General features: G+C 35.7%; 1 protein-coding gene across 1 annotated transcript in view; it reads right to left on the reverse strand.

Moving 5' to 3' along the window:
• The window catches only part of LOC118765453, a 126048-nt gene extending 109961 nt beyond the window's left edge, over nucleotides 1-16087 (reverse strand). The window contains exon 1 of the mRNA XM_036507580.1: nucleotides 15756-16087. Coding sequence (XP_036363473.1) covers nucleotides 15756-15960 — 205 coding nt within the window. The 5' untranslated portion in view covers nucleotides 15961-16087. The remainder of the gene's footprint in view (nucleotides 1-15755) is intronic.
• Between the last annotated feature and the right edge of the window lie 428 nt (nucleotides 16088-16515).

Below are 16515 nucleotides of genomic sequence, written 5' to 3' on the forward strand. Positions count from 1 at the left end.
CACTACCACCACTGTCGGTACTACACCACTGCAAAAACAACAACATGGGCCAACCCCAATACCACCACCACCACCAGCATTGCCCCTACAACCATTATAACAATGGCACAGTGGTTAGGGCAGCGGACTCACGGTTGTAGGATCACGGTTTCGATTCCCAGACCGGGTGTTGTGAGTGTTTATTGAGTGAAAACACCTAAAGCTCCACGAGGCTCCGGCAGGGATGGTAGTGATTCCTGCTGTACTCTTTCACCACTGGGCCATTGCGCCTCCAGTTCTATAGTGTATCATATCTGCTGAAACCCATAACTCTCTTAATGCATCGCCTTACTGGCACGAGAAAAACATTCGAGCAAGGTCATTGCCAGTGCTGCTGGAGTGACTCCTGTGCAGGTGGCACGTAAAAAATACCACTTCAGTGTGGCCATTGCCAGTACCGCCTGACTGGCACTCATGCCGGTGGCACGTAAAAGCACCCACGACACTCTCAGAGTGGTTGGCGTTAGGAAGGGCATCCAGCTGTAGAAACTCTGCCAGATCAGATTGGGGCTTGGTGCAGCCATCTGGTTCGCCAGTCCTCAGTCAAATCGTCCAACCCATGCTAGCATGGAGAGCGGACATTAAATGATAATGATGATGATGATGAAGTACCAGTTGAGCACTGGTTTCAAGCCTTGTGCCTATTGTAGAAAGAATTATTACCATTATTATTATTAGGGGGCCAGCTGGTAGAATTGTGAGAACATTGGCAAGAAAAAAGAAATGCCTTGTGGTATTTGTTCTAGCTCTTTATATTCTGAGCTCAATTCCCACCAAAGTCAACTTAGTCTGTCATCCCTTCAGGGTCAATAATATCATTAAAGTACTGGGGATCCAATGATATCAGCTTACACCCTCTCTTTAAAACAGTAGGACTTGTACCTAAATCAAAAAATGTTATTATTATTATTAGTGAGCTGGCAGAATTGTTAGCACAGTGGGTGAAATGCTTAGTGGTATTTCATCCGTCTTCACATTCTGAGTTCAAATTCCACCAAGGTTGACTTTGATTCTATCCTCTCAGGGTTGATTAAATAAATACTAGTTACGTCCTAGGGTCGATGTAATCAACTTACCCCTCCCCACAAATTCCAGGCCTTGTGCCTATAGTGGAAAGCATTATTATTATTATTATTATTGTTATTGTTATTATTATTACTGCGGTGGCGAGCTGGCAGAATCGTTAGCACACCCTGGCAAAATGCTCAGCATCATTTTGTCTGTCTTTACATCCTGAGTTCAAATTCCGCATCGGTTGACTTTACTTTTCGTCCTTTTCTGGGTCGATAAAATAAGTACCAGTTAGTTGATCACTGGGGTTGGTGTAAACGATTTACCCCCACCCTGAAATTCCTGGCCTTGTGCCAATATGTGAAACCATTATTATTGTTGTTGTTGTTGTTGTTATTAGTGAGTTAACAGAATCATTAGCATGCTGAGTGAAATGCATGGTGGCATTTCATCCATTTTCACATTTGTGAATTCAAATTCCACTGAGGTCACTTTTCTCTTTTGTCCTTTTTGGGTCAAGAAAATAAATACCAGTGGAATACTGAGGTTAATAAAATTGATTCACATCATCCACCAAAATTGCTGGCCTTGTGCTAAAATTTTAAACAACTATTATTCTTATTTTCATTATCATTAATATTATTATTATTACTATCATCATCATCATCATCATTATTATTATTATTATCATTATTATTATTATTAGTAGTAGTAGTAGTAGTAGTATTTTATGTTTGACTTTTGCTTTACTTTTGTACAAGTTGGCTCCAAGTCTCACCCAGAGACCTCAAGAGACAACAAGTTGGAAGTTCATGCTGGTGTTATGCCTAGGGTTCCATATATTTCGTTTTGTACATAGTGTTGTTCTAAAAAATGTTTAAGAATTAATATTATTATTATTATTATTATTATTACTTTTTTTTCTTCTTTCAAATTTGCTTCCATTTCTTGTCGAGTGTCTTCCCGACTCCTAGGGCAAAGAAACTCATAGTATACATTGGTAGGCCATTAAACCAAACTCAATAGTTCGTTCATTTTTTTTTTTTTTTAAGTTAAATTAAAATACATGAGCAGCAACAGTTCTCACATTGACAATGCTCTTCTCAATACGTGTGATGTACCAGTTAATACAATCTTTTGCACTTCTTGCATTCTTCTTCTTCTTCTTCTTCTTCTTCTTCTTCTTTTTATTATTATTATTATTGTTATTATCGTTATTATTATTTTTATTATTATTATTATTATTATTATTATTATTATTATTGTTGTTATTATTATTATTATTATCATTAGTAGTAGTAGTAGTAGTAGTATTATTGTTGTTGTTGTTGTTGAGGCTGCAAGCTGGCAGACTTGTTTGCATGCCTAGAAAAATACTCATCAGCATTTAATCCATCTTCCCAGTCTGAGTTCAAATTCCGGCAAGGGTCCACTTTGCCTTTCATCCTTTAAGAGTCGATAAAATAAGTACCAGTTGGACACTGGGGGTTGATGTAATCAGCTTATCCCCTCCACCAAAATTGCTGGCATTGTCCCTAATTATTACTGATTTTCTTTTGGTTGGTTTAAATGTTCTTCCAGTCAGATATTTATGATAAACAAGATTTCTTTCTTTATTATGGAGGATGCACATTCTAAAAATAAGAAACACATTGTACTTGATAGATGATAAATCTGTCTTCGACACTTGGCATAGATCATCCATGCCCCTGCCCCCAGCACCCTCCATGTTGTTGATAAAAAATTATTCATAGTTGATGCCGCCTGTCTCTAATAATAGCATTTAAAGTGCAAAACAGTCGACAGAGGTTTGATGTAATTCAAAACTGGTAGACTAATCGACTGAATCTTGCATTCCAGCTCGCAGTCAATAAACTGGTAATCACATACACACACACACACACACACACATGCATGCACATTTATAGACCTATATACACACATACATGCAAACACATACACACACACACACACACATATATATATATATATATATATATATATAAATATATATATATATATAATAATATTAGGGAATAAATCCAAATTTACAGGGAAAAATCAGATTTAGGATTGAATCCAATTTTATAGTAAAATATTATATAATATTAATTAGAGACAAAACCACTATTTTGCAAATCAAACAAGGAAAGACTTAATCAATACATAATTGATTAAGTCTTTCCTTGTTTGATTTGCAAAATAGTGGTTTTGTCTCTAATTAATATTATATATATATATATATATATGTATGTGTGTGTGTGTATATATACACAGGTTTTTATCATATATATATATATATATATTTATATACATTATTTCATATACAAACACGCCTTTTTCATTCTCTCTCTGATTATTTCCTTTTATTCCTTTCTGATGAAGAGCATAGACTTGAAATGCAAAAGACTTTTTCATTTTCCCTGAGTGTCAAACTAATACATTTTCTTGTTGATCATACACCTGTCTTCATCTTTTGTTTTATATAAATTTCAACTATATATATATATATATATATATATATATTTCGTTTTGGGATTTGGTTTGCAAGATTCTTTATATGAGTTCGTGTGTTGAAGCATATTCTGTTGTGTCTGGGGAGAGTCATTTTCTTTTTGTGTCTTATAATGTAACACACTCACTGGTGAAATTTCCACAATTTCTTATTTTTAATTTCCAAAAATTTTCGAAAATTTTACGAAAACGAAAATTTTAGGAAAATAAAAATAAAAAATAAGAGGAAATTTCACCGGTGAGTGTGTTACATTATAAGGCACAAAAAGAAAATGACTCTCCCCAGACACAACAGTATATATATATAGTGAGAATTTACAAAAAAACAAATGACAAAACAGGTGTGTAAAATACATACATATATATATATATCACGTGACCACGTGACCGACCAGACCATCAGATGTTGTTACACATCGCTGGTCACAATGCGTTCGCATTGTTTTAGCCTTCGAATGACGCCACCCTGCTGGCTAAGCGAGCAGGCCAATATATATATATATATGTATATATATATATATATATAGAGAGAGAGAGATAGGAGGCCAAGTATCTTCTTTATAGTAAAACCATTATCCCGGTCTCTCTATCATACTCTAACCTCTTGCTTGGCACATAGCCACGCTCCTTCAGTTTCACTCCTTCTTTCAACTAAGAGGTCTTTGTCTTGCATCTTATTTGATCACCTTGCTGGTGCCAGTGTCACATAAAAATCATCCATGCCAGTGCCACGTAAAGACTACCCATGCTGGTGCCACATAAAAAGCACCCATGCCTGTACCACATAAGAGTCATCTGTGGTGGTGTCACATTAAAAAAAAACCCAGTAAACTCTGTCAAGTGGTCGGCATCAGGAAGGGCATCCAGCTGTTGATACCATGTCAAAACATACAGCTGGAACCTGGTGCAGCTCTCTCACTTGCCAATTCCTGTCGAACCATCTAACCCATACCAGCATGAAAAATGGACATTAAATGATTTGGTACTAAACAATAATAGGTGCAGCAACAGCAGCAGCAGCAACAGCGATAGCAACAACAACAGTTAATGCACCTGCCCTCAACTAACCTCCTTGGTAAATCTTTTATGTATTGTCATACAATTGATTAAAATATAAACTGAAATATTGATTAACCCCATAATTAACAAGATGACTGAAGGAAAATTCTTCCCTCCTGGTGAGTGACCTGAATACTAAATAGAAAAAACGAATGAAATAAGGTCTTCCGTGTTAAAGGAGTGAATTAAAAATCTTCAATTAACAGAAATCACCCATTGCAATTAACAAGCAAAGAATACCTTTGGGGTTCTTTAAAAGCTAAAAAAAAAATTAAGTGAAGAAGATAATTCTAACAACTCTTAATTGGAATTTTCTGAACTTTTAGGAAATCTAAAATAGGAACAGTTCAGGTCTTTAAGCCAACTGTTGAAAGCAACAAATATGTTAATACTATGAGCAATCAGAACACACACACATATGCACACAGATGCACAGATACACACACACACACACACACACACACCGCACCACACACATACTCATACAGTATGGGAAAACAAATGTTTAACGATGATTATCTCTCCCTCTCTCTCTCTCTCTATATATATATATATGTGCGTGTGTGTGTGTGCATGTGTGTGTGTGTATATATACATATATAAACATATATATATATATATATATATATATATACTAGCAGTATCGCCCGGCGTTGCTCAGGTTTGTAAGGGAAATAACCATATAAGCATTTTTAGCGATGTAAAGTATAATAGCCATCTCAATATGGCTAACCACAAAGGGGGGTTGTTACTGTAGCTTTTTACGTTCTGAGATTTAATAATAAATTTTTAGAGAGTTACTTCCCTTATATATGCCAAAAATGCATTAAAAATGGGAAAAATTGATGGTAATTTTTTTTTTAAATCGTAGACTCATCGTAGACGTGCGCTAATACCCAGAAGGGCTCGATATGAGTCACAACTATAAGATACCGGTTTTGGTTAAACTGCACCGCAAAATGTGGGAGTAGTTAGGAATCTAAATCGTAGGAGACAGACAGCACACAACCTTACTTTTATATATAAAGATATATATATATATATATATATATATATATAAATATACTGAACCACAACAGAAATGTCGCGTGCATACTGATCAGAAACTAGTTTATTAACAGACTGCCATAGCATTGATTGAAGAGTGCTAATGAAGAAACCGTTCTTTCCTAATGATAAAACGTCGTTTCCTGAAACATGTTTGACATCACATGGTGTCATGTAATGACGGAGTGTCCTAGATCCAAAGAGATGAATTCAATATCTTGTGTGACCCCCATTAGTATTGATTACTACCAGGCACCAAACAATTGATGAAAACCATGGGGATAATAGCCCACACTTTGTTAAAACCTGCAGTGAGTTGTGCCACAGTTGTAAGCCTTGGATGGATGTCATTTAGCCTTCTTTGGATTCCATCCCACAGGTGTTCATTGTGGTTCAAGTCCAGACTTAGGGTAGGATATGGCAGTGTCTTGATGTTGTGCTGTTGGAGGAAGTTTGCTGTCAACCAGGCAGTATGGGTATGGGCATTGTCATGTTGGAACATGTGATTCTGATGATGGGCAAAGTATAACACAATGTGAGGCCTCGAAACTTGGTTGATGTAGTGAACAGCTGTTACTCCATTGCCGCGGCCTTGGCCAATGTTTTGGAAACTATCAGTCCAAGATTCTGGTTGAGTGCAATCCTGTCCAATACCATGATGCTCTTTCCTCCCCATACCATGATGCTCTATCCTCCCCATACCATGATGCTCTATCCTCCCCATACCATGATGCTCTGTCCTCCTCATACCATGAGGCACTGTCCTCCCCATGGGTCTCTTTCCACCACACAACCATTAGCATGTTATTCACCCCTTCTTCTCCAAACCCTAGCTCTGTCATCTGCCACAGAAATGCAATATCTACTTTTGTCAGGGAAGACTACAGTCCTCCACTGCTGATATCGCGAGTTCTGAAGTTTTTGAGCCCACTGCAGGCATGCCCGTCGATGACAATCTGTGAGGATGGGGCCCCTAGCCTGACATCGACAAGACAGATTGAAAGATCTCAGCTGGCTGCGAACTGTCTCTGCACAAGATGAGGACAAATATCTGTCAAATGTAAATAATGTAAATAAAGAAAACAACAATATATTTATATTCTATTGTGTCTGGGGGGAGTCATTCTCTTTTAGTGCCTTATAATTTAACACACTGACCAGTAAAATTGCCTCACATTTTCTTCTTTATTTCCATTACATCTTGCAACCTTTCTGATAGTTTCCCCACCATCGCCTATCAACTGATGTTGGGTTGTTTACGTCCCGTAACTTAGCAGTTCAGCAAAAGTGACCAATAGAATAAGTACTAGGCTTACAAAGAATAAGTGCCAGGGGCGATTTGTTCAACAAGAGGCAGTGCTACAGCATGGCTGCAGTCAAGTGACCGAAAGCAGTAAAAGAATGAAAGAATATATATGTGTGTGTGTACATGTGTGCACGCGTGCGTGTGTGTGTGTGTATATATGTGTGTGTGTGTGTATATATATATATATATATATATATTCATTTATATTATATTGAGGGTACTACTATTCGTAGATAATATAAATGAATATTTTCAAAGAGGAAGAATTTACGGATTTTTTCTCTTACGAGGTTTTTCACGCTGACTACTGATAATTTCTTTTAAAGATTTTATCCTCAATTGTTAATATATATATATATATATATATATATATATATATATATATAACAATTGCAGTGTGGAAGGTCTTTATAAGCCCTTTAAGAAACAACAAAAGCCATTGAATGTTGAAGTGAATCTAATGGTTTTTGTGTGTTTCTTAAATGGCTTATAAACACCTTCCATGCTGCAATTGTTTTTATTCCAGCACATGATCTCAGATCAGGTCACTTGCTATGCAAGTACATCTCTATAATATATATATATATATATATATATATATATATGTATATATAGGAAAAGTAGTAATGCTAATTATGAATGTCAATAATATGGTTGAAGGAAAAGCTTTTTGAGTGCATTCCACAAGTTATAACAGAATCACTCATATATGATACATTGAGATTAAAAAAGAATTTAGAAAAAAAAAAACATTGATTAAATGTTATTATCCATGCAATTAGTGGACAAAATTCACCCTTTCAAGGAATTTTGATAAAAATAACTAGCAACATAGATAAATCTAATAGAATTGCATCATTGAAATTTTTTGAAGATATACCAAATTTTAATCACTGCAAAAATGATAAGCATGTCACTTGTTGTTGGTTCACCATACAGTTGCAACAAGGAACAATTGCAGTGCAATAAATCATTGAGATAGGAAGAAGCAGGGTAAATAACACGACTGTCTTATGGAGAATGCCCAAGAAAAACAGAGGTTATGTAATGGAATGATAAGCTTAGAATGACTTTTCTAAAATAAACACAGAGGTAAATATACACTAATCACAAACAAAAAACTATATAAACACTCCTGATCAATGATGGTGAAATCTAATAGTTTAATATCCGAATGCCAGTGGTTATATCAACATGCTGTTTATTCTGTCTGCTCTAAAGTACCAACAACAAAATCACTTCATTCTGAAGAAGGAAGCGTGAAAATTTAGAAATGTAAAGAATAGAGCTGGAGCATTATATTTGTATAATGTATGAGTATAATACATTATATGGAGTTAAACGCAGGTGTTATTCAAATTCTTTTACTTCCTACACATGTTTCGAAGATAATGTATATTTGTATAAGTAATAGTAAAGAACTTGTGAAAAAGGAAAAAAACAAATGTTAATGAAGAGGATAAAAGAACGCCATCAGGTTTTTGCCTGTGTGTGTGTATATATGAGAGTGTATCTATCTGTCCATCTACCCATCTGTTTACCCATACATATCTCCCTCTTTCTCTCTACCTATGCAAATGTATATGTTTGTGTGTCCACCCTTTACTCGGTATTATGTGATGATTATAAATGAACATCCCCGTCAAAAACATAATATATAACATAATATATAAACATAAACATTTCATATATTCATTTGACGATACAGTAAAATAGAATTCAAATCATGATAATGCATATTTTTTCTATTTAATCAGCAAAAGTTTCAAATGCTCCACATGAGTCATATATGTATCTGTGTGTGTGTGTGTGTGTGTGCACATTTGAATTTTGCTCAAGAGAGAAAAGTTCTCAAAAAAAGGCATTAAATGGTAATCATTTATTGTAGACCTGAGATTATTACAGATCACATAACAAAACAATGGAATGTGAACTGCAGTATTGATGAAAAAAACAGTTAACGGGGTTGATTTGTTTGACTAAAAACCATCTTCACAAATGCTTTTCAGGAATTGACATTTGGTGAATGAGAGAGTTTGATGCAACTGCTCTCATCTGCACCTCCAATATATATATATTATATGCAACATGCTTTTTTTCAGTTTCCATCTACCAAATCCACTCACACGCCTTTGATTGGCCTGATACTATAATAGAATACACTTGTCCAAGGTGCCACACAGTGGGACTAAACCCAGAACCACATTGTTGGGAAGCAAGCTTCTTACCACGCATCCACACCTCTGCCTATATATATATATATATATATATATATATATATAGGGAGAGTTTACGAAAAAACAAAAGACAAAGACAGGTGGTGTACAAAACAAACAAATGTATTAGTATAACGCTCAGGAATAGAAAAAGTCTTTTACATTTTGAGCCTATACTCTTCTACAGAAGGGACACAGAAAAAAACGAGGAGAGAAAAAATGTGTGTAGTAGCTAATGATCTGTCATGGCGAATATAAATATATATATATATATATATATATATATATATTTATATGAGAGTTATTTGTTCTTTCAATGCATTGGCCTGGGAGCAAAAGCAGACATAGAAGCCAGTTGTTAAATTATAACTTTATGGTGCTTCCTAACTAAATTATATATGCTAGGTTTCACATGAACACACAAACACATAACACACAACACATATGCACACACGTGTGTGAGTACATGTGCATGTATACACATATGTCTGTATGTATTATATATATATATATATATATATATATATATAATCATCTGTTCTCTGTTCTCATACATATGAAGTATTGACAGCTTATGCTGAATGGCAGTAAAAAACAGTAGTGTTTAAATCTCATGATCAGCTAGAATGATCTTCAGTGCGGTGAAATAGTTATCGTAGGCCACACCTGGGTACTCATGTACCAAATATTTCATGGTTATATTCTAATGTAGAACATAAATACTACCAGCTAGCTAAAAGGTTGAGAAAATGACTTAATTGAATAAATGTTTGTTTATATCATTTTTTAGAAAATGGGAAATTCCTATTTATATATTTTATCACTGACTGATTCAGAAGTGCAAAAGAATTGTACATATATAATTATACACGCTCATTCTCATAAATAGGAATTTCCCATTTTCTAAAACATGATATAAACAAACATTTATTCAATTAAGTCATTTTCTCAACCTTTTAGCTAGCTGGTAGTATTTATGTTCTACATTAGAATATAACCATGAAATATTTGGTACATGAGTACCCAGGTGTGGCCTACGATAACTATTTCACCGCACTGAAGATCATTCTAGCTGATCATGAGATTTAAACACTACTGTTTTTTACTGCCATTCAGCATAAGCTGTCAATACTTCATATGTATGAGAACAGAGAACAGATGATTATATATATATATATATATATATATATATATATATACATACAGACATATGTGTATACATTGCACATGTACTCACACACGTGTGTGCATATGTGTTGTGTGTTATGTGTTTGTGTGTTCATGTGAAACCTAGCATATATAATTTAGTTAGGAAGCACCATAAAGTTATAATTTAACAACTGGCTTCTATGTCTGCTTTTGCTCCCAGGCCAATGCATTGAAAGAACAAATAACTCTCATATAAATATATATATATATATATATATATATATATTTATATTCGCCATGACAGATCGTTAGCTACTACACACATTTTTTCTCTCCTCGTTTTTTTCTGTGTCCCTTCTGTAGAAGAGTATAGGCTCAAAATGTAAAAGACTTTTTCTATTCCTGAGCGTTATACTAATACATTTGTTTGTTTTGTACACCACCTGTCTTTGTCTTTTGTTTTTTTCGTAAACTCTCCCTATATATATATATATATATATAATATATATATATATAGGCAGAGGTGTGGATGCGTGGTAAGAAGCTTGCTTCCCAACAATGTGGTTCTGGGTTTAGTCCCACTGTGTGGCACCTTGGACAAGTGTATTCTATTATAGTATCAGGCCAATCAAAGGCGTGTGAGTGGATTTGGTAGATGGAAACTGAAAAAAAGCATGTTGCATATAATATAGCAGTTGCATCAAACTCTCTCATTCACCAAATGTCAATTCCTGAAAAGCATTTGTGAAGATGGTTTTTAGTCAAACAAATCAACCCCGTTAACTGTTTTTTTCATCAATACTGCAGTTCACATTCCATTGTTTTGTTATGTGATCTGTAATAATCTCAGGTCTACAATAAATGATTACCATTTAATGCCTTTTTTTGAGAACTTTTCTCTCTTGAGCAAAATTCAAATGTGCACACACACACACACACACACACAGATACATATATGACTCATGTGGAGCATTTGAAACTTTTGCTGATTAAATAGAAAAAATATGCATTGTCATGATTTGAATTCTATTTTACTGTATCGTCGTGTATTTGTATATATGTGTGTGTGTGTGTGTGTGTGGCTGTGTGGTAAGTAGCTTGCTTATTAACCACATGGTTCCGGGTTCAGTCCCACAGCATGGCACCTTGGGCAAGTGTCTTCTACTATAGCCTCGGGCCGACCAAAGCCTTGTGAGTGGATTTGGTAGATGGAAACTGAAAGAAGCCCGTCGTATATATATGTTTGTGTGTCTGTGTTTGTCCCCCAACATTGCTTGACAACCAATGCTGGTGTGTTTACATCCCCGTAACTTAGCATTTCAGCATAAGAGCCCAGTAGAATAAATACTAGGCTTACAAAGAATAAGTCCTGGGGTCGATTTGCTCGACTAAGGGCGGTGCTCTTGCATGGCCCTAGTCAAATGACTGAAACAAGTAAAAGAAAGAAACAAAGATATATATATATATATGGGCAGGCTGGATTAAGAAGCCCTGAACACTTGAAAGATTGTGGTGCTTTCATCTATATGCAATTCAAAATATAGACAATAATAAACCACAGTATAAATTTTTATTCTGCAAAATGAAGCATGATTAACTTAGTAGAAATAAGACATCCTCAACATCATTTTAGAAAGTTTAAGATGATTTCTTTTGTGTTGTAAACCATTTACTTTTTCTATGGTGCCCCACTTCTCTTATGCCCTAAGCACATACTTATTTTGCCAAATAGTTAATCCAGCATTGTTATGTGTATGTGTCTGTGTGTGTGTGTGATTATACATATGCACATACAAGCAAACACATATAGTTTGTTTTTGCATCTGTTTTGCCATGGGTTACAAGAATATATTATTGAGGCATCACTATCTACAGTTAGTTGTGAAACCCTGTGCACTGCTGTCACTAAACCTCACCTGTTTTTTCATGTAAGGGATCTCTTATTCCACACACATTCAAAAGCATGAAGCTAGCTAACAGTCTTTAGATATAGGAGAGAACAGCATTACTTCATGCAGTTCAGTGGTTTTCAGAGCAGTGCAAATGTAAATATGTACACAGATGCATGTATATGCATATACACAAATAAATACATACCCATAAACATATCATACAACCACAATAATATTTACACAGACACATACTTACATGCACAAAATGTATATCTACAATAGGCTTCATTCATGTTCTGCCTACTACATTCACTCACAAGCTGTTTGCCCACCCTGGGGCTATAGTAGAGGATGCTTGCCAAAAGTGCAGTGAGACTGAATCCCATGCCATATGGTTGAGAGTATACTATAAATGCATAAGACATGTAGTGGGTCCACAGGTAGGCTGACAGCAAAGTTAATCTTTGGAGATATGCCTGCTCTACTGCACAAGAATAATTAGCTATAATAATACACACAAAATAATTCTTTTAAATTTCTGCTTGAAAAGCTCACAAAAAATAGTTGATAGCTTTTGTTACCTGGGTGCTATAATTAGAAGTGGAGGTGAGTGAACCAGAAGCATACCCAGCGTAAGAACAGAAAAAAAAGAGACATTTCAGGGAAGTATTACTTCTAGCAAAGAAAATATTTGCCCTGTAAAGGGTGAATTGCATGATGCTTTTGTGTGAAATGTGATGGTGTATGACAATGAGATATGGGCCTTAAATGCAAAGGATTTACAAGACTAGAAACAGGTGAATGAACATGCTTTGATGTATAATGTTAGAGTGCATGAAAGATGGAGTACAAAATACATGTGCATGCAAGTAAGAAGACTGCGCTGATACAGATATGTGGATGATGACAGTTACTTGAAGATGTGCCAAGCACTCTTAGTGGATGGAATCTTCAGAAGAGGGAGACCTGTGAAGTTATAAGCAAAAGAATGAATAAAACTGATCTCGAGTCATGATCGAGATGACGAAGGACTGCGATAATTGGAGGCATGCAAACTGGGGAAGACATACCAATGCATGCTAGCATGGTAAAACAAATAGTAATGTGATGATACTGATAAGCCAGCGAGCTGGCAGAAATGTTAGTATGCTAGTTGAAATGCTTAGCATCATTTTGTCTCTCTGTACATTCTGAGTTCAAATTCCACCGAGGTCATCTTTGCCTTTCATAATTCTGGGTTTGATAAAATGAGTACCAGTTCAGCAGTGGAGTCAATGTAACAGCAGTGGGGTCGACTTAACCCCCTCCCCCGAAATTGCTGGCCTTGTGCCAAAATTTGAAACCAGCATGATGGTGCTGATGGAGGCAGAGAAATATTCACATTGATCTCTCACAAACCGTGCCTCAATTATTGTCTCAAGCTACTGAAACCCATTCCCCTTTTCTATACTCTCTCACCTCCCTTTATTCCTCATGCACTTTCCTATCCCCTGTTTTATGCTGCCTGTAAAACGAAGAATGTTATGGGACCTGTACATATTCAAATTTCCCCTGATCATTGCCCTTATCACTGTACCATTTATTTTTCTCATTATGATAACTGCATATAATATAAAATTGCATCAGGTCTGTTTATATTAAACACACCCAGCCATCACCCACCTGTACAGTAAACCATCAATCCCTCTCCATCAAGTCACTCCTTATTGATATCCATCATTCATTCTTAACCATGCTCCAGCTCTACAACAATCCATCAATCACTTACTCTCTCTCTTTCTCTTTTTCTCCCGTCTACAAACATGTAGCTGTCATCACTACCTCTCTCTCGTTAATTCCTGTCATTGCTGTCTCTCTCCCATTACTCCCTGACATATACTCTTCTCCCTCGAATCATACTGCTACTCACGCCATACTCCTGCTCCTTTCATCCTTTCACCCTTGCTAATCTTCTATCATCAGTCACACTTTCATCTGTTCATATTCCTGGGTGGCAGACTCCACCCTTAAGCATTCAGATTATTCCGTTAAATGTAATATTTAATTATTCAAATAATTTTGAATTAATCATGCGTCTTTTGATAGTTTTGTGCTTTCGATGATGTGATTGTTTATTTTTAGAATTACCATGTAGGACAGGTGTAAGAGGCCAGAGCTGATCAGTTTCACCATAATACAGGTAGCATGTTTGGGCCGGATTTGACCAGATTAAATGCTAAAGGATTAATCCAATGCTAATTCTAGCATTACCACTGTCTTGTGTCTCACTGTGTATCAAGTAGTTGGTCAGTCTAAAGATAATGTTTCCCTTTATTTATATGTGTCGTTATGTATACTCTTACTCGTTACTCTTTTACTCTTTTACTTGCTTCAGTCATTTGACTGCGGCCATGCTGGAGCACTGCCTTTAATTGAGCAACTCGACCCTGGGACTTATTCTATCGGTATCTTTTGCCAAACCACAAAGTAACGGGGACATAAACACACCAGCATCAGTTGTCAAGCAATGGTGGGGGGACAAACACACACATGCATATATATATATATACATATATACGACAGGCTTCTTTCAGTTTCCGTCTACCAAATTCACTCACAAGGCTTTGGTCGGCCCAAGGCTATAGTAGAAGACACTTGCCCAAGGTGCCACGCAGTGGGACTGAACCCGGAACCATGTGGTTGGTAAACAAGCTACTTACCACACAGCCACTCCTGCACCAATGTGACACTAATTACCTAGTATTGTTGGATGCGGAGATCATGAATGAGACCAGCTTGTGATCATGCTGGTTTGATGAGGCTACTCTGTCACCTGTTTCAGGACCTGCTACATGGTCCTGAAACAGGGTAAAAGCATTGCTCTTTCTTCTCCAGCAAAGTTATTAATATACACGTGCGTGTATCTGCATGCATGTATGTACATTTGTGTGTGTTTATATGTATGAATGTGTGTGTATATATGTATATACACATACACATGTGTGTACACACACACACACACACATATATATATATTTTTTTTTCTTTACTACCCACAAGGGGCTAAACACAGAGGGTTCAAACAAGAACAGACAAAGGGATTAAGTCAATTACATCAACCCCAGTGTGTAACTGGTACTTAATTTATCCACTCCGAAAGGATGAAAGGTGAAGTCGATCTCAGCGGAATTTGAACTCGGAACGTAGCGACAGATTAAATACGGGTACGCATTTCACCCGGCGTGCTAACGTTTCTGCCAGCTCACCGCCTTTATATATATATAATATATATATATATATATATATATATCATCATATGTGTGTATATGTGTGTGTGTATATATATATATATATATTATATATATATATATATACATACATACATACATATATATCCTATATGTAAATATATATATATATATATATATATATATATATATATATAATATATATATATATATATATATGTATGTATGTACAAATGTGATGATTGAGGAAGCAATAAAAAACATTTGTAACAAAGTCAGAAATATAGCAACTCACCAGAAATTTTATCTTTCGAATGATTATATATTTTGGTCACAGAGAGAAAATGTAGACGAGAGGTAATCCTAAAGGCATCAGCATAGTATGTCACAATCAGAGTGAATAACGGTTGAAAAGATAACCCGCCAAGGTGGACGGGTGCATTAGACAAAGGAGCAACGTTTTGGGTGGAGTCAGCAGAGTTGGTGAAGAAAGTAAACATTTCAACTGGAGAAATTTTGACTTTATTGTAACTCCTGCATATATACGCTGTAATCAATTCATTTAGCTTTGACTGAGAGCTGAAATGAGCTTTCAATAACAGTATATAGCTGATAATTTATTAACTAATTACTTTACACTGCTTTTCTGTGGCTCTACTGTAGTGTTTATATATATATTTGTCAAGCCTGTGTTAGTCTAACTACTGTTCTTTTAATTTATCTATGTTTTCAACATTGCTGCTCAACCTACACAAACACATGTATATATATATATATATATATGTGTGTGTGTATATATATATATGTGTGTGTGTGTGTGCATCTTCCCATGCTTTCTTGCTTTCTCTTTCTCCTACTCTTTGCATTTATCACCATCTCTTATAGTTCTACCCCTCTTTTGCTCTCACTTTCTCTCACACTCCTCTCTCTCTCTCTCTCATTCTATCCTCTTTCTTTTTCTTTGCTGTTCTCTTTTTGCCTTTTTTTGCCACACCCTTTTCCATCCAACTACATCAATAAATGTCAGCCGCCAAAAGGAGGGGCTGCAAAAGACA

Source organism: Octopus sinensis, linkage group LG11 (assembly GCF_006345805.1).
Source record: "Octopus sinensis linkage group LG11, ASM634580v1, whole genome shotgun sequence".
Classification (NCBI taxonomy): domain Eukaryota; kingdom Metazoa; phylum Mollusca; class Cephalopoda; order Octopoda; family Octopodidae; genus Octopus; species Octopus sinensis.